General features: G+C 41.0%; 1 protein-coding gene across 1 annotated transcript; it reads right to left on the bottom strand.

The window, feature by feature from the left end:
• Positions 1-552: 552 nt before the first annotated feature.
• Positions 553-19,814, bottom strand: OSTF1 (osteoclast stimulating factor 1). The gene is made up of 10 exons (XM_055790912.1): positions 19,454-19,814; positions 9,523-9,569; positions 8,850-8,900; positions 8,703-8,766; positions 5,768-5,821; positions 5,240-5,347; positions 4,748-4,797; positions 4,554-4,632; positions 3,984-4,082; positions 553-2,311 (listed from the first exon to the last, which is right to left on the bottom strand). The coding sequence occupies exons 1-10, from the start codon at positions 19,485-19,487 to the stop codon at positions 2,253-2,255; spliced, it is 645 nt and encodes a 214-aa protein (XP_055646887.1). The 5' UTR covers positions 19,488-19,814; the 3' UTR covers positions 553-2,252.
• Positions 19,815-20,063: the final 249 nt, after the last annotated feature.

The following is a 20,063-nucleotide window of genomic DNA, read 5'->3' as shown; positions in this document are numbered from 1 at the left end:
CACATGCAATCTTTGGGCCTAACTTGTGCTTCTGTCACCATTCTTCCCTTGCAGCACCTAGATGCATCTGCAGAAGAACACAGGGTCTTCCCACTGCAGCTAATTCCAGACATGAACGTAACAACAATTTTTAGATCAAATGCTGCAATCAACTTGCAGGATGTTGAAGTCATGGTGGTGGGAGACACCACATCAAGAGTTATGAATACAAACTCTGCCTCCAAAGCTTGGTAGAGAAAATGGTCACTGGGGATGACCAATTCTCTCCGTGTCCTGTGACACAAAGAATTTAACCTCATGATCTTCATTTCCGCAGGAAAAAGACTCAAGTAACAGATACATGAACCTTCTTGCCTCTCCAGCCCCTTATTACAGGTCCTTTTTTGCTTGCACTGTGAAATTCAAACATGTTAATCAACAGCATGCAGTATAGCATGTGGTAAAAGTCTGAGCTAGTAAAAATAGCTGGTTGATAAAATGTGAAGCAGGACAGTCTCTGTCTATTATGAGTCACGTTCAACAATTGTTCTAATGAAAGCCAGAGAGAAAAACTTGGTGGCTTTGGTTTTTATTTCTTCCTCTCTAGGATCTTAAAGTTCACAGAAAATAAAACATCACTGTTCAGTTGACCGCAGTATTTCACAAAGCTCAAACATTTGTTCTATAGTTTTAACACTTAAACAGTTTAGAATTTTATGTGCAGATGACTATTCGTGCAATGCCTCCATCTTACACATCTTACAGTTCTGGTCAATAGAACACTGCCTTCTTTCATAAGTGCTTATTTAACAAGCTTTACCTGTATATAGTTCTTTCCAGGATAATAAAAATACAAAAAGCTGGTTCAGTAAGTGGGATGTCAGAGCACTCTGGACTTCTTTTAATGTCTAAAATACTTAGTGTGATTTTCATTTATCCCCAATATTTTGCAAGCTTTTCATTTATCCCCAGCCTTTCACAAGAGCTTTTCATTTATCCCCAATCTTTCACAAAGGCTTTTTTTTTTTTTTTTTTTTTTTTTTTTTTAAGTATCACACACTGCTGTTTTGGACTGAATCTGTTAAAGTTGCTAATAGGAAAGCTAGCCACAAAAATCGAAAATGAGATTGTACTGCAAATACTTGTAACATTTTCTCTGCCATCACAGTAAGGAAGTAACCCCTAATAGGGTGCAGTATTTGGCTGCAGCTATTTGAGCAATCAGAAGGAAGTAGTTATTTTCTTTAACTCTGCTGGGAAGCCTGAAAGTGGCTCAACTTGTTTTTTTAGTTCTTTTTAATTCACAGGAAGAAGCAATACATTTTTAAAATGTTTATTCAGCTTCAGATATCTCTCCCAAAGACACCTGTGGTATATTCAATATACATCTTCCCTCATTCCTTCAAACACACTTAAGCTTTGAGGTAATTTAGGACAAAATACAAGAACACTTTTAAAAAATAAAAGCAAGATATCAGTAAAAAAAAAAATTAAGGCAGGATAAATAGAAAAATATTCTGTCTTCCTTTCACTGCAAATAGTTTCAGCAAAATGCACTTCAAAAAGCAAAATAATCAAGTCACTAAGTCCAAAATTAAGTGTACTTCTCCAGCAAACCTGACTTAAGCAAGCATTTCACCTGAGTTTACATTTCAGGGATTGGGCCCATAGCAATAAGGAAGATAAAGCATTCGGGGCAGATTGTCCCATGTCATTTTACCCCTTACTTAAAGGGGTACAGGAAGGAATGAAGGGGGAAAAAATTACAAAAAAAAAAGAAAAAAACCCAAACCTTGTCTTGCTGGCTCCATGTGGGCAAAAGATGGTCACTCTCTACAGCAGCATCTCCATTCATGCCTCTCAGCCAGTACTGACCCTGCCAGTATTATCTTACCTGCACAAAGGAACCTATAATGGTGTCCTGCTGTCCCAGAAGGACCTTTCAGTTGGAGGAGCATATTACAGAGATGCAAAGCACTTGCTGCAAAGGCCTGAGATGAAATCTGTGAGTTTAGAAGATGGTCCTCTGCCCATTCAACGATAAGGGTATGCCACACTTCCTCTGTGAGATAATTCCAAAGGAACTCTGATTTAAAATGTGGCATCTTCTGGCACACGATTATTCCCTGGAAAGCATGATTTCATCCTCTCGTTTACACGCTATATTGGAAGACTGCAATACTCTAAGTAAGATGCTTTTACACTTGTAAGGATATTTTTGGGGAATGACAAGGCAACACAAGTTACAGTGTTTCAGGCTGAACGAAAAAAAGCTAATCGGAGTCTTCATCGTCGAGGTATTCCTCTGCATTACTTAATGTTCGGACTGAACCTGTAAAGAAACAAAGCTCACTCTTAATTCAGGATAAAATCAGGAAAAGCTGCACATTTGCAATGCTTGCAAATCAGCATCTGAGAAACTTGATTCCTCTATCATTTACTGAGAAATGTTAGGGCTACACAAATGGTGCTGTAGGTCTAAGGTAGGGCTAAACCAGTAATCACAACTCCTACATATGAGATTTAGCCTCTGTGTGATCTTCAAGAGCCATCTTCTGGCTCCTTGGAACCTGTACACAACAGCTAGAACTCTTTAATTTTATTCTCTGTATGTATTACATTTAAATCGCAAAGGAAAGGATGGGTGAGTTGGTGGAAAAGCCTCTATGATTTTACTCTTGGAGACTATCTGGCTGTCATTCTCTGCTTAAAATCAAAACACATTCCATCTATTCTTTCCCCTCCCTCTTTTCTCACCCACGTTTTTTCCTGAATTAGTATTTCTTAGATCTACTTGTGAGCTTTTGCTTTTGAAGGACAGTAAGCAGAAAACAGGAGTATTAAAGTAAAGTATATCCACCAGATATGCCGCAGTGCCTGGAGAACTACATCTACTTTTGGCACTGTACAAAGATAAATAGCATGGGTTTTTCTTGATAGATGACTATGTGCCCACAGACTTTCAAATATATGGGAACAGGAACATGGCTTACATATAACGTGTATCATATCGTACTACCGAGAGCTGGGAACCACAAGTACCTCATCAGTCATAGCTTGTAATAACATATTAAAATAAACTATTAAAAATATCAGATGCCGACATAATAGGACCGACACAATTCACAGAACTGATAACCATGATATCTTAGATTTCTCCAAGAAGAAAAATGAGTACATTTAGAACTGACCTGCTCAACTGCTTTGATAAAGGAAATAAAAAGGGGAAAAAAATATTTTTTTTCTCTTTGAAGTAGGAGAAGCAGCAAAGAAAGAAAGGAAAGAAAAGAAATTGTATAGCCTTGTGCTCAAGGGGCTGTACTTAAGAAAGGACAAATCCTATTTCTTCTGTATAACAACTCTTTCCTTGTTCAGGAGCACAAACAACAGAATCTCTTTGCATTTTTCTGACAGGATTTTAATAACTTTCATTTCTTAGAATAATCTTCAGCAATCATGACATTTTAATTTCTTTATTTCTCTATTAAAGAGTCACTCAGAGTGACACAAGAATAAGAAATTAAAAGAAAATTAGCAGTAAGGAAATAAAAGAGGAGCATCTGTTGGTGATTGTTTGGCTTAGTTTGGAGGAACAGGCAGGCATAAGGGGGAGCATACCACATCATTACTCTTATGTCATGTTCCCTGTGGCACATTGCTTTTAAAGTGGTTTACATCCTTGCTTTCTTTCTGTCTCTCCACTCTGAAGGGTCTGTCTTCCATTTCCTTCCCTTCCCTTATTGTTTCCACATCTTCTGAACTCCTTTGCCTCTTGCTGACACAAGATGGCATTTTGTGTGGAGTCAGCAACACCAAATGTGATAAACCACAGGTCTCTGTCATAGCTCTGCTGAATTAACCCTCCCAAGTGAACCCTTCCAAACCCAACTCTTAGCCCGCGTAGCTCCTGACTGTTTTTTATGGCTATCAACATACAGATATTTGGGTCAAAACAGTGTCCTCTAAAAAAGAAAAAAGTGTCAGAATAAAAAAATCAGAAATACCTGCACTCTGTTTCTTCTTAAGCAGGGAAGCACAAGCTGCATTGGTTGCCATGTCTAAGGCCAGTTTCTTCTCATTGTTCTTCAGGTCTGTTCTTGCCCCTTAACAATATAAAATTTTCATCATGAATCACTGTCCCAGCTATGTCTTGAGCAACAGTACTACAATACAAGTTTGAGTAGCACAGGCAGAACAGTAATGGACTAGGGAATCTCAACTGTGGACTGCTCTGGAGCAGACTAAAAGCTATGGATGCTCTTCCACAAGCTACAATTGGCTAGGGAACTCAATGGCTGCTCTCCCTTTCCAGGAAGCAGATGTCACTGCTGTTCTGGAGTTAAGTGCCTAATTTTGTCTGCAAAGCAGGATCAAATTTATCTTGAGCAGATGCAATGTCTGCTTTCCAAACAGCTGCCAGAATTTTCTGCAAGACTTACAAAATCAGGCAGGTAAGCTGGCTAAAGACTGTACCTGCATTATAGGAAAACACTTAAAAAATACAGATTATTTAATAAACATTCAGGAATCTAGTCTGCCACACAGATTGTTGAAACCTTGGTGAAGATCTTTACCCTTTGCCAGCAGCATCTCTACAATATCTGCATAACCTTTCCATGCAGCAGCATGCAAAGCTGTGTCTCCCAATTTGTTCTGTGGAGTCAGAGGGAAAAGCAACAGGATTAAAATATAGCAAAAAAACTTCCAGCTTGTACCAAGGACAAATAACATCATACCTCTACTGTAAGGGTCTGTTGGTTTAACCTACCTGTTGGTTTAACTCTAAGTTTGCCTGGGTAAAGAGAACATCCACTATATCTGCAGAAAACAGGGCAGGGGAGGAATAAACAGAATAAATTAATGGAAACAAGAATGGCTTTTTTGCCTTCATAATATACATTTTGGCTAGATTTAATGATAGAGCAATCCAATCAGCTAATGAAAATCTGTAACAGTCAGACTGCACTGAGCAAACAATCATTGGTCACAAACAAATGCTACTGCATAAAATACCCAAAATACTACTACACTTCTTTTTAGTCTATCCTTCTTCCCGCTCTGCTTCTAACAGGCTAATTAGAATGCCTGCTTCAACAGCAACAACAAAACATGCAGCATTTGATGGCGCCGAACCCCTCTTCTAGCTTTAACTTTGCTTTTAATCAAACTAGAAGGACATTTTAGAAATCCTGGCTTTATCAGTCTAACAAGCAAATCAAGAAAACCAGAGAACAGTCATTTCAAATTAATTCTCTGATACCTTTGTGGCCTCCATGGCATGCCCAGTACAGAGCAGTGTTTCCAGCTTTGTCTAAGCCATTGACCCCAACTCGATTATCCAAACACTCCCTCAACCAGCTTAGGTTGCCTGAAAGACAAATTCAGGTTTTATTATTTCTTTCTTTGAAGTTAACAGAACTAAAAAGTATCAGTCCTCCTATGAACTTATGAGGAGAAAAAGTGATTAGCAGCAACACTTAACAAATCATAAAACAATCAGTCCAAGTTATATCAAACGTCTTTCCTTCAACTCCCAGCAGACCTTTGAATCCCCATGTAGTTAAATGCACAGTGTATTTCTGTGTATACAATCGCAGAGCAGCAATTCAACCAGGCTGTAAACCAGCTCAGCTTCTGAAATCTGCAAAACTTACCAGGTAACTTGTTCAAGATACCAGACAACCGAAACATACAAGACTTCTTCATTCCAAGTATGTCATTATTATTTTGGCAGAAAACAAACAAATCATCTAAAGGATTACACAGCTAAAACCCAAATCACACTTACCGCGTTTGGCAGCTTCATGCAGTGGGTTATCAATAGACTCAGCCTGCTCTGCCACTGAAATGAAACAGAGTAAATTCTAACTACTTCTGACACTGAACAGATATTTGACACCTATGTTGAAATAAAACTGTGATTTATTCCAGAATAACCAGTAATGCATATCTGATTCTAACATGAAAGGGGATTTGTGAGTGATGGACTAGTTTCATGCACTTCAACTTCTTGTGTATGGGAAAGCAATTCAGAGAAAAGCTTGTGAAAATTTTCAAAGAACAGCATCAAACTGATCAGTGACTACAAGCCACTGGGAATCTGAAAATATTTCATCTTAGATGCTATTTCTTTTTCTACACTTCGAAGATGACTGAGCAGTGGCATGTAGCTAGGCTTTCAACCAACAGCTTGCCACCTGTAGTTATGAGTGAATTATTTCCAAGGGGTCTGTGAAGGGTAAGTTTAAAAAAAAAAAAAAAAAAATCACTGTCAGTAGCCTTCCTATCTGTTTTACAGAAGTGGTCGGGTTTTTTTTTTTCATTTTCCCTGGAAAACCTGCAGGAGGTCTGCAAATCAAAACTGTTTAAACAAGGAATGTAGTGATCAGCAGACTGAAGTTCAGGCTTCTGTAGACCTTTTCCTCATCCCACAAGCTTTAGGTTTTACTGAAGAGGAGCAGCAAACAGCTCCTGATCACTGTGCTGTTGCAACAGCAAAAAGCTGAACAGCACTGTGAAGCAGTTGCAAGTGGAAATGTGATCTAGCAGCTCTTTTTTAAAAACTTTTTTTTTAGGTGGAAAACCCTGTGACTCCTAAGGGTACAGGCAAATAGGACAGTGTACAATCTGAGATGAGTACGCTCTCTAAGCCCCTGCGCTATGGCTTGTTCCAGGAGGCAAGGAGAATGTGGAAGGGTGTCTTCAAATCAAACTGTTACTGCAATCAGATGCAATGCAGGTAAATGTAATGTATATCAGCTACCAGAAATGAAAGTCTCAAGACTGTTGTGGCCTACCTGGATCTTTTCTTACTTTGGTGTGTATTCCTCCCATAATGCTTGTAACTGAAAAATTTCACATGCTTATCTCTCTAGCTGTGAGTAAAATAAAATGCAAATGCTAGATTCTGAAAAATTTGTGCAAACAGTGAACAAAATTTTAAAATGCAAGAGAAGCCAGGCCCAGAGCAGCCAGCCATTACACAAGCAGAACATGCTAGTCACATTGAGTAGTGCTTGTGCACAGCACAAAGCATTAATACTAACAACGTCTCAAAAGCCTAAAATTAACTTTTTCTTTAACTCTTGTCAGAAGTTCAGTAGTATTTTTAATGCACATAACACTGATTCTCCTTCCAGCCCAGCAGATGGAGTACAAGACCCCACCAGAGACAGTAGTTTCAGGTCTGTCTCCACCTTTTCCAAAGAGGTTGTAGAAGAGCACATGAGATCACAGTGTTTTAATGGTTAAGACTGAACCTAGGCAGTCCTAATAGTGGTAACCAGCAAAAGCAGGCCTTTGGGGATTTTGTAGTTTGTCTACAATCAGAAGACATGTTCCTGGTACTCTTCATTCTTAGGGTCCGCGTAGGCTTCTGTCTTGCTTACACAAAGGCAATGTGAAAATGTGAAGGCAGAGACACCACCCCTCCAAACCCTACACCTGGCCGAAAACAGAAGTTAAACTGTTGCTCAGATAACTTTTCAGTAAACCACTCTGGAAGCAACTTTTCCAAATTATCTCAATGGAAACACAACTTAATTAGGTGTTGGGTTTATTTTAAATATAACATACTTCAATGTTAAAAAGAAATGTGAGTGTAGGTAAGCACACATAAAATATTCCCTGGATATAACAGTGACTACCTCTGGCAGATGGCAAAAGCAGAATCAGCCTGGAACTTACAAAATGAAGTGAAATTTGTGCCATGGTCTCAATAACTGCACCACAGGCTTCTATTCAATTATTTCTACTAACTACAAGTCAGGGCAGGGAACATGGCATTGCTACCATAATGTCTCCTATTGAAGAAGGGACATTAAGCAACCACAGTTACTAACATACTAGCACTTTTGATGCAATCTGCCATGTGGCACTGCAACTCTGCCAACATTTCCTGGGAGGACTTGAAAGACATTATGCTGTGTCATCTGTACTCACGGCTTTTCAAAGTGACTAACTGAATCTGAAAAAGCAATGGCTATTCAGCCCAAACAGATATGGGTGCAGTCCCCAAGAAAACAATGCTTTCTGTGGCTGAATATATCCATTACAAAGCAACAAATAACAAACAAAACAGCCCTATTTCTTAAGTGGGAGGGAAAAAAATAATCAAAGGAGGTCTACAGAACTGTTACAATCCTTTTAGCTTCCTCTCCATATGCAGGTTTACTTAACAATTCCAGTAGTGATTATCTATCTCTGTAAGATCCCATGCTGTGTCAGACTTCCTGATCTCAAAGCTACTAACGGCTCTGATTGTCTATCCTTAGGTGTACTTAAAGAAGGCATTACACAGACTGAAGGAATATAGCCAAGATACTTCTAATGAGAAGACCTTAAGAACTGCAGTATGTTCATTAAGAGTATCAAGAATACAAGCATACCAGTTTTGTGTGCCACCTGTAAAACCATCCTTTAGATCCCAGTGTTCTTCCCCTCAAAACTGAGAACACTTATTGCTGTTAACTGCACAACCAGGAACATGAAAACTTGGCAAACTCAAGCTGTCTCTACGTTATAAAAACATAAGACACGCCTGTCCACACTGATGTCCACTAGTGACTGCTATTGCAGATGCCTTCTGAAAAAAATGTGGTAAGAGGACTGCTAAATGCCAATAGTGTGATCAGTTTCTGAAACTAAACTTATCAGTTATTTTTATTTGGCAATTTCCTTTGATTGTGAATGACCTTACCAAATGAAAATATTCTACACATTACCATAGTTGCTTGGAATTAGTCCAGTTCTCCCTTTGCAAGTTCCTTTCCACCAATTCGTATCACTCTGTACAGAAAAGGGAAAATATTTTAGAAGGGATATGCTGCATCTCAGAAGTATTCAGTCTGTATAGGATGTCTTAGACTCACCATGTCTGAGATGTAAATTATATCTCCTTCTTCGAAGTACAGTTCATCTGGCTTTAAAAAAAAAAATTAAAAAGAAGAAGTAAAAAATCTGAATACATGTACTTAGATATAACAAATACCTGGATAAAGCAGAGTCCGTTCAGCTCTTCCTTCAAAAGAACAATAACACAAATTCTCTAGCAACTACACAACAGCATGACAGTCTTTCATACCATAGTTTTACTTGCCTACAGCTAACTTTACGGACCTGTGACCTTCCTGACAACTAAAGGAAAAGACTGGGGCCTTTCCAACAGACCACTGTGCAACAAAAGCAGTCAAGTGTATCCTGTGTACCTTTTTGGCTGGTCCCAGTTCATGAAATCTTAGCTCTTAATTTGTTGCCTTCGGAATATAAGAAAAAAAATCACATAAATCGCTGATCTTAGATTGCACGTAGCCCATAGCAGAGAAGAAAACATACTGCTTTTAAGAAGAGCTGGACTTATGAAAGGAGAGGGATAATTAATCAGGCAGTTTTAGTCACATTAAGAACCAAGACCTATCAATAGGCTTTTTCATTGAAAACATAGTACAGTAAGTCTAACAGGCCAACCCTAGCTAGAACTGAAGAAATATTATAGACAAGATTAAAATGAAGCTTCTCAAAACGCTAAAATCTAGATGTACTTACCGTTCTGGGCTCAAATGTATACAGGGCCCGGAACACTTTAACCTGCCCTAAAAAAGAAAATACCAGTATTAATATCATGCCTTCTAAACACAGCATACCCGTAACAGTCTTCAAATTTAAATAAATTCATTTCCTTAACGCTTAAATCTACTTGCTGAATGAATTTGTTCTGTGCCTGGCAATGAAAATCAGGATGAGAAGACTCAACCCAGCAGCACAGATTCTGAAGGAAATGGGCCAACTCAACAGCTACATGTCAGCTGCCTCCTGTGCACACCTAACAGTCTTCATAGCTCACCATGCAAGTCAACTGAAGCGTTGCCATCAATTTCTGAGGCAAAGCGTGGTTTCAGTAATATGTACTTCCCCACACTCAGACATGCTGTATATATTTTTATTAATATCAGATTTGTTAAATGATACAGAAATAAGGAAAGAATAAAGACAAAACAATGACCAATGTTTACAACATGTTCTCATACTTGCAGTTGTTCTAATTAGGAAAATAATGCAATGCCACAGAAATCATTGCATCAAGAAAAATGACAAGTGGTCACCAAGTCCTATTTATGGAATGTACAACTAACATGTTCAGATGTTTAAAATAAGCTATAGCCTTTACAATTCCACTAAGTGGGCAATGTTGCTTTTAATAAGGCAGTTTTAAAGAAAGTGTCAGCAGCATCCAAGCCAAGAAAAGCTAACTTTAATACAGACAGGTACAAATTTAATTGCATACACTGCAAAAGAAGCATCCCTATAAACATTTTTTTGTAATTCAAAAAAGGTACATTTCAAGAACACCAAGCAGAAAGTATAAGATGAGTACAGGAAAAAAAACCCATGTATCTTACATGACTTTATTAGCTGAACTGCTTAAGTGCACTGAACTCAATGGAGTAATACATTATGCAGACTGGTCTGTATTGTTTACTTTTAAATACCTTAACTACGTAGCTGTATTTCAGGTTCTTACACTATACATGTTTAAAGTGTAACTTGTGATTGAAGCAGTATTCGGTCCATGAGGACAATGCATTACTTGGACAACAATTAGCCCAGGCTATTTTGTACCCTCAGAGAAAATGATGAACTTACTGCCAAAGGTTAGTACTGTAAAATAAAATGTTTTTACATAAAATCTTGTGTAGTATATTATATGGAGAGAACTGAATAATGAGAAAGTAGGTTTCCTTATGTCTCAAGAATAAGCCTTTGTGTTTCTGTAAAGAACCATGGCTAGAATTTTTTTTGCCTGTTTTTTGCTAGTAGTCTTCGCTACCTCACTATCTAAAAGCCTACACACAATAGTGATGACTTTAGAAAGTTAACTTAAGGGCTTTAGAAATGTCAGTCTAAACGTATATATGATGACAGGCTTAAGAAAGAAGGATGGTACTCAATTCTATAAGCTGCCACTTTGCAGCATACTCCACAGTCCTGGGGTGGCTCTTTAATACATTTTCAAATACCTCTGGATATTCCCTAGCAAGGGCCATGCCACAGCACGTGTTAAGCCCTTAAGTTAACTTTCTAGAGTCATCACTATTGTGTGTAGGCCTTTAGATAGTGGGGTAGCAAAGACTACTAGCAAAAAACAGGCAAAAAATATGAAGTGGTATTTACCAAGGCATAGTAACAACTAAGCAAAACATTTCCGTAGACCTCTGCCTCAGGCTTTTTGGGGCTCAGTATCTCTAAAAGTATAACCACAAAATTAACCCATATAAACTTTCTAGATTGCCAAATGCATGTAGACACTGTATATATGATTTTTCTTCCAATCTGTAACTGTATCCCATGCCTCTCCCAGATCTTATTTTTGAATAACACCATAGAATTTCAGTTTGGTTTACTGGTTCTCTCACACAGCAGCTGTTTCCCAGACATAAAAGGTCCAACACTTGTCAACTGTTTGCCTCAGAAACTAAACAGCTGCACTGTGGCAACAGCTAAAAAGGATGAACCCTCTGTTCAGTTTGTTACCCATATAGAAATGATGAACAAGGACATTAGTCATGTGTTCTAGATCTAAAAGCTTCACAATATCTCTGAACAGCAACTGAGGAGAAGCCAAACAAAAAAAACCAAAAAAACAACAAAAAAAGACAAATAAAAGAAAAAAGAACAAGACATGACAAAACAGAATGGGTGACACTGAATACTGTTCCTTCCTAGCTTTCTTACACAGATGACAGAAAAATGCAAGATAGAACTGCACACTGATGACTCTGGCGGCTTAAACCATCACCCACCAATTTTCGAGGTTTTATGTAAGTAAAAGGAGGAAATGGACAAAAAAGGGAAGAACCAGAAATATTAAAAGGGGAAATGAAAAGATGGCAGAAGACAGGGAAGAGCGAGACACATAGATTTCTGTGTCATACGTGTTTCCTGTAACAATGTACTGCATCTGTATCAACATGTTTTCTAAAGCTATCACACTTTAAGGGAGGACAAGAAGCATGGAAACACTGATGCTGATAAAAATATCGCTGACATGTTGTTTCAACAAAAGGCAATTCATAGTAGATGCTTGGGGTTTTTTGTTCGTTTTTTTTTATTATTTATTCTATGTAAGCAGTGACTTCCCCAAATGTCAAGCTGTGGTGTTACACGCAGCACAACATATTCTAAAACATTTTCCTGATGAAACACAAGGTACAGATTTGAATCTATAGAACCACAGGCCTGGCAGATGTTAGCTTTACAGTACCTTATACGGGAGTTCAACACTACACATTACTGGCACCAATCAAATATTTCTCGGTAAATGGACATTAAACCTGGTCACGTTCCTACACTTAAGACCTAAGAACAACAGGACTTTACCACTTGCAGTGGTAATTATTTGTGCCAAATTTTCATAAAAAAAAAAAATCAGTCTAGAAGATTTAAAATCACAAAATGTGAGGATGGAAAGGGCACACTAAACTTAATTCCTGTTCAGCAAATACAGACAAACTGTATTTTACTAGATACATGTGATTACTTGAAGTACTTTTATCTAGCAAAGCCCATCCCTAGGCACACAGACAGACTTAATTGGCAGGCATCCTTTGGAATAAACAAAAAGTTAGAAAGTGCCTGTGGACCTCCTGTGCTCCCCCTTACAACCATCTCTCCACTATGAACCACGCTGCAGGTTTCATGTGGCATGGAGAACTAATCCATTAGCACTGATGCGAATATATCAAAGTTGACTGACTCCACCTCTCCACCACGTACCTCCAGAGAACAAAATAAAGAGAATACAAAAGACACATGTACCTTTTTAAGATTTCAAGGCACCAGGTAAATATACACAGCTCTGTTCTCAGCATAACTTTACAAAGGCAGTACCCTTTATAAAAACAAAGGAAATGGAGGTACAGTGCAGTGTTGTGTCCCACAGTAAACCTTTTTCTAAGTGCAGGGAGAAATTTAAATGGTTCTTTTCAATCCCATACTTTTGCCACAGGGCCGTCTTTTCCCTTCTCATAGAATTTGCATTAAACATCTGCAAAACAACTACCTGACAAATAAAAAACATAACTTATTACACATACCAAACATAAAAATATTCTCAGCATACAACCCCCCCCAAAGCCATAATTTGCCAAACCCTCCCCCAGCAACACAACAGGGTAAAGGAGTCAAACTAATAATTTTCTCTACTCAGCAACATAAAACAAATAGCTTTATCAGGTTGGACTGACCTCATGCCCTCAATTCCACACTATTTTTGATGACTTCTCCTATAAACTTCTGCTTTTATGAGGAAAGGAAACAGGCTACTCAGATTTCTAATATGGACCTTCTGCCAGCTAAGTGCACAGAAGTGAAGAAACTGAAGCAAACAGTAACAACACTTAAAAACGCAGCTTCTGATATGTACTGAACTGAAACAAGATCACTACTCTGCTTTTCAATACAAATGAAAAAGACCTTTTCTCGAAAGACTAGAAGCTTTTTGTTTCCTCCTAGCATTTGAGGTTTATTTTTAATTAATTGCAATTATTAACAGAAGACTGTTTCCAAAGAAGTGCTGTTTTCGAAACAAGGAGATACTGTTTCTCTCAGTGATGCTTTCCCCGCACTTCCTTTCTGTTTTTATCCCAGCTTCTCTCTATACTACCACAGACACTAGCAATAAAATCCCCCTTTTGCTCAACTTCCCACCAAAGCATTCTCCGCTTTCCTCTTCTTTGCATTCATCTGTAACAGAAAGAAGAAAAAAAAACCCCAAAACACCCAACCAAAATAAAAAAAAGGAAAAAAGAAAAAATAAGGGGGGGAAAAAAAAATATGAAAAAAGAAGGGAGAAAAAAAAAAAAAAAGGCCCATCCTTGCAAGGCATTACTTATTTAGGTATTTGAGTTAGGCTGAACTTCCAGCACCAAAGGGCAGGGAAAGCATCTTCATTAGCTGTCAATTTGTATTACTTCCTCATCCAAAAAAAAAAAAAAAAAAAAGAAGTACTTGGTGCAAAAGGCATTTATTTTAGTTAAGAAAATAATCATGGTAGTAAGCCAGCACTGACAGCTACCGAGGCTTGTCCCCCAGTGGACTGATATGAGTCTTTTGTTAGCATTTCACACCCTGCTTCACCTGACATACACAATCACATCTCATTGATACAAACAAGGTTCTATAAATTAGATATTGATCCTGATGCAGCATCTTTTCATTAGCTGTATTTAGAGTGTGCAGCTCTGGACTACCATAAAAATCAGAGTAATTATCTTACTTTAGATAGACAGACTCACTGGGTGTCACAAAGCACTATCAGCGCCTGTCATATGAGAAAGGGATAATCTCTGCACTCTAGAAAACCAGAACTGGCCATGGTCATCTACACATAAATTTAAAAACTTAAGTCTAGCAGCTCCTGTAAGGGTTCAAGCTAATCCTGAACTGTCAGCAGTCATCCTCCTCATTGCTCACACAAGGCTTCACAGGAGTTGAGAATAAGGTACTCTCTCTAGCACCAACCTGACTGAAAACTGAATCCCCACCTGTAACAAATGGATGAAAAAGAGAAGATAATAATGAGATTTGGGATACAGGGAAGAAAAAGGACAGTTTGCATGTTCCATGGCCTATGCTGGTTTTAAAGTCTCCTCCCAGAACATGTATAACTGGCAATATGAATTCTGGCAGACATTCAGATTAATTTATCTGAAGAAACTGAGAGGCATCCTCTGCCTGACCTCACAGAAAGCATGGCGGCAAACAGAGTTCTTTGTTTTCTTCATGTTGGCTTAAGAACCTGCAAAGTTTGAGGTTTTTTACACTACACAACCTGGCAGTGCACAGCAGCAATTTGAAGTCACAATCTTTTGGTCAAGTAACAATATCACAATAATTTGTGATATGCTTGAAGCTTGCTTTAGTAAGCAGAGATGTTCATGTCACAATCTGCACGTCTCTCAGGAGATGTGCAGTTTTATTAGGAGGTTATTATGACCAGATGGAAACATTTTTTCTGGCTTCTCAGGAAACTGGAAATAAGGTGCTTTACACCCAGACCTTCAAGCAGGAATAAGAGTGGAAATATGTTTTACAGGACTGCAGCTTGCATTCTGGCATTCTGCTGACAGGACCTTGCACAGAGAGAAAAGGGTACAACACAGCACTTAAGCATTGCCACAACTGAGAAAAAACTGGAGTCCTCAATGTTTAGAGAATCATCTTCCACCTCTAAGTAGTGTTTGGTAGAAAGGGGAAGTGAACACAGGGCATACCAATCAGAGGGGAGGAACTGGGGAGGGTGTATTTAACAAACAAACATATTGAAAAGAATGCAAAGGGTAGACTGGTGCCAGTGTAGATGACAAATGCGGGTAGCCCAGGAACAATCATGGACTGCTCTAGTCAGTATCTGGAGTGGAAGGAACAAACAGCATTTGTTTACAAAAAATCAGAATTAAGAATACTCTCACAGAAGATGTATGTGAACACAGTTTCACAAATGAATTTTCCCTGGCACAGTTTGATTCTGATATCTTCTATTTCTTACTAATTTTGTATCTACAGATAGACAAGAATGCCTTCGCTTGTAGGAAGCCTGTTTGTGGCCCCTGCACCCTGCAGTAGAAACAGGGTTTGGAGTCAGAAATGAAAGTTTAAAATTCATGTTGAAATCAGACTTGGAACTGTTTAATTGTTCTCTGATGTCTTTCTCCCCTTAGAGCTGATGACCAACAGCGTAACTCCCCAAGTTCACATGCTCACACCTCCTTAGCTAAGAGAAACCCAAACCACCAACACGCAAGCCAAAGTTAAGCCTACTGCTAAGAGCTTAAGCATGTGACTCAACACAGGTCTCCCGCTCCTGTGAATGCTGTCACAGCTCCTACCTCACCTAAGAATTAAGGGGAACTGAACCTGACTGTGATTCAAACTAAATATTTTATGTTCAGAATCCTGTTTTTAACTGTGACAGCTGCTAGTGGCTGCAAAGTCAACAGACCTACTCTAAGGTAGTAAGAACTCCTTATGTTACATATGTTGTACTCCCCCCTGCCTCCCTTCCTCTCAACTGCAGTAATTTCCAACTGTAATTTCACTGAGGCAAAGACTGGTCTTCCCCTATCAAATGTAAATGTTGCGTGGAATCCAGGCCAGGATCAACAAACCTTACTCTGTCTGGAGAATATGAAAGTAAGTAAGGTTTCTTTAAAATTTTGACATAACACTTTCATCTCCCCACAAGCTGCTGCACACTTACATAAGGCTCTGATCAAAAATGTGTGATCAGATAGAGCACGCTGTTCAAGGATACAACTAGCAGAAGCCAACACAGCTTGTCAAGTTCAAAGGACTTAAACATTCTGTGTCAGATGTTAATCCTATTCACAAAGTTACTTAAAAGGTTTATTAATTCTGTAAATAATAATGCAGTTTGAGACATCAGTTTTGAAAGATGGAGGGGAAACTCTACCTTTGCATAACACTGACAGAGCAGAAAGTTTCTGCTATTTCCAACTCCCACTCCACTCCTTTGTATCTTCAACAGCAAGTCTAAATACAAATTACAGCTAGAAAACAATAATAATACAGACTCCCAAGAGAAAAGCAAAGCTAGGCACTTGTTTATAACAAAAAAAAAAGCCTCAAAACAGTAGAAATTAAAAGCCTTCTAAATCCTCTGAAAACAGTCATGAGCCCTTACTCAAGGGCTAATCACAGACTCCAAAATACTAGCACAAGTGTTGATAAACACATCAGATGGTTTTCTAAAATATATTGATGTCAAAATGATCTCTCCGTAACTGAAATCCTAATGTGGTGTGCACGTCACAGGATTAATAGAAGAGCCTTCTGACAGATAAAACACTCTCATGTACAGAAGAAAACCACACTTAATGCTATAGCTAGTTTTTCTCCCTTCACACCTCCTTTTTCCCCCCCCCACATTTTTAAAGCGCTGTCTAGTCATCTGACCCTAACATCCAACACCACTGTGATGATCACTAAACACTCACTTTTTTAGAAAGGATGTTCACTAAATGTTTTCATATCCCTGCCACCTGTTATATCTCCTTCCATCTCTATCTTGCCTGCACTTTTTTCTTTCCTTGAACACTAAGGAAAAGTTTACGGGTTATAGCCCAGTTTATAGACTGGATGCCTGGTAACAGTGAGGAAAAATTAACACAGCTTGATCAAATGCACGAAGACATTCCACCAACCACAGTCTAAAAGTCACCAAAAGAGACAGAACTATGCTCCTGTAGCAACAATTTCGCCACACGCAGTTCCTGTATTTATCTGTCCTTAATGAGCGCATTTTGATGTCTACAGTCCCGAGAGATTCAATGACAGCACCGTAGGCATAACTGATACTATACCCAAAACACAGCAGAACATACAACTACAGAAATATTTTAGGGTATGCTGGAAGACAATCTGTTCCTGAAAATGTCCTGGAAAAAATTGAATGCAACAGCCTCCCTAAGATTTTCTCTCTTCAGAAACTGGGGATTCAGCAAAATGAATCTTATTACCATTAATCAGCTCTAGCAGCCACTAGCAAGACAGTCTTATTCTCTTCCTCCTTCAGCCATGTATTTCTACTCATTCCCTTCTGCTGTGTCAAGCACTCATGCACTAAAGCAGCAGAGCAAGTTCATCAGACATAAAACCAACCTAACACAAAAAGTCAGAGCACCAATCCAGCTTTTCATGTCACTAAATGGCAGGACGGGTGTAGGGAACCTGTCCCTTTGATGGCAGTCCACGTTTTATCAGATCAAGCATACCACAAAACTGCACCCCAGCAAAGTAGCGAAAGACACCTAGTATTAGACATAACACATCTGAGTTAGTCTGATAGCTCCTGCAGGTTACATAGGGCCAAAGCCTTCAACTCCTTAAAAATCTTCCTGTTAAATTTAACTTATCTTTTTGCAAATCAGAAAACTGAGTTATCAGCTTCACTGGAAAAATCTGCCCTTCTTACAAACATGGAAGCTGGTAAGACCAACACCACATGCTTTCAGAATCTCATTTCCTCAGTACTGGTTTTCAGTGAGAGTCCACGACAGCAATATTTCTATTACTGTCCTTTTCATTTCAACTAAGCTGTTTTGTAAGAGGCTTAGCAAACTTCAGGGCAGAGGAAATTCTTCCAGGGATGAAACTTTACATTTAGAAAGCTTTAACAGGTTTTGCTTCTATTGGCAAGTTGAGACCAATAGTTTAAGTGGTCTAACTGGGTTGCACTTACTTGCCTTCAAATTAAAAACTTGTTCTATAAGCTGTCTAGTTAAGGTACTCAATTAAGTTATGCATATGCATATTTCTAAAAAACCCCCAGTATTTCAAATACTATTTTAAGCGCAAAAAATACTGCAATTCAGATGTGTTTAGGGATCAGATAATCGTATTCTGGGAAAAACGAACTAGTCCTATCTATTTAATTACATTCACACTTAATTTATAACCTTCAAGTAAGAATTCAACCTTTCATGTTGGGAGATGATACATAAATGTGAAAGAGCAATTTCATTTTCTGTATCAATTCCTTGTTTAAAAAACCAACCAAGCCCTAAACAAATGTATGCTTACCTGAAAGCTGCCATTTCTACTCCAAGGTTTAAAACCTTGCCATTTTCAATGTTTATTCAACGTATTTTTAGAAAAATCTCTGATTTTTACTAGTTTTTTGAAACTAACTTTGCACTGAATTTATCTGAAAAGGGTGCAGGAGCATAAAATTATGCATCAGTAACTAGATGCACTAGAAGGGTTGTCGTGCACACTCACACCAGAACGTCAAGGGATGGAGCACGGCTGCTGGGAGCGCCAAAAGCGGTGGGTGCCGCGGAAGAAGAATGTAGCACGGGACTATGCCCCAAAACCGCTGTTAGGTATCAGCGTATTGCCAGCCCATGAGCCACTGGGCAACCCTCGGAGTATTTCAACGCCTGCTTCTTCACAGGTTAACAGGCTTCCTGCGCCCACCGGCCTGTGCGACCTTCCCCTCGGCAGCGGCCACCGGCCGGGCCCCCGCGGGGGAAGGCCGGGGCCGGGGGCCCTACGCGCGCCGCGACAGCTGAGGTCCCGCCGGCTCTGCCCCGCGGCCGCTCTCGAACCTTCTCCCGAGCCCGAGCACGCGCGGGACCCCGCCCAGACACGACGCCTCCGCGCCGAGGGCCACTCCGCCACCCGCCCCAGCGGGGCCGCGGTGCTCGGGCCGCGGAAGGGCACCCGCCGCCGCCGAGCAAGCGGTGCGGTGGGTAATGGCGGCGGGGCGGAGAAAGGAAAGGGTAGGCGGCCCTGCCCCGCTCCCCCCGGCTGGGCTCCCCGCTCTGACAGCCCGGGCCCGACCCCCGAACCGCCCACGTGTCAGCCGGCAGCGGGCTGCCCCGCGCCCCGCACCGACCGCGCGCGGCCGACGAGCGACCTGGGGGTGGCGGGTCGGGCCGCTGGGCCCCTCCCGTACCTGGCTTGGCCGGCTTAGGTGGCGGCTTGGACATGGCTGGGGCCGGCCCGGGCGTGGACGGGGAAGCGGCGGGACGGCGTCGGGCTGCCTGCGAGCGGGCCGGCGATGCCGGGCGGGGCGGAGGGCGCAGGCACTCGCCGGGCTCCCAGGGGCGATGCGCGGCCGGCGGCTGCAGGCGGGCGGCCGGGCGGAGGAAGGAAGAGCGGGCGGGTGGGGCCGGTGTTACCGGCAGCGCCCCCTGGTGGCGGCCGCAGGCGCTTCGCCAGCCCCAGGCAGGACCCCGCTAATCCCCGCGCGCGCCGAGGCTCCGCCCTTCCCCCCGCCCCCCCCCGCGGCGGGAGGGGCGAGGGGCAGGCACGGCGCTGTGGAGCGGCGGTCGATGGGGGCACGCGGGCGGGGGGCGGGACGCGTGAAGCGGGTGGGGCTCGCGCCCTAGCGGCGGTTGGCGGCGGCGAGGCCGCAGGAGCGCGGGAGGTGGTGCTGCCGGTGGGTTGCGATGTGCCCCCGCTCCGGGCGTGTGGCAGGAGCGCCGCGCCCGCGGGCCGCCCCGCCGCAGCTCAGTGGTGGGCGCGGCGTGAGCAGCTCCGCGACTAGGCGCGGGAGGCAGGGG

The sequence above is a fragment of the Falco peregrinus genome, chromosome Z (genome assembly GCF_023634155.1).
Source record: "Falco peregrinus isolate bFalPer1 chromosome Z, bFalPer1.pri, whole genome shotgun sequence".
NCBI lineage: Eukaryota > Metazoa > Chordata > Aves > Falconiformes > Falconidae > Falco > Falco peregrinus.
The sequence above is the reverse complement of the archived record's forward strand: the minus strand, read 5'-3'. Positions and strand labels throughout refer to the sequence as shown.

What these genes read in the sequence shown, in the direction of transcription:
- OSTF1 (XM_055790912.1), bottom strand. Translation starts at nt 19,487, where the DNA reads ATGTCCAAGCCGCCACCTAAGCCGGCCAAGCCAG. An exon ending in TAATTTACATCTCAGACATG is followed by an intron (nt 8,767 to 8,849) that starts GTGAGTCTAAGA and finishes TTTTCTGTACAG; the next exon opens with AGTGATACGAATTGGTGGAA. An exon ending in ATGCCATGGAGGCCACAAAG is followed by an intron (nt 4,798 to 5,239) that starts GTATCAGAGAAT and finishes TGTTTTCTGCAG; the next exon opens with ATATAGTGGATGTTCTCTTT.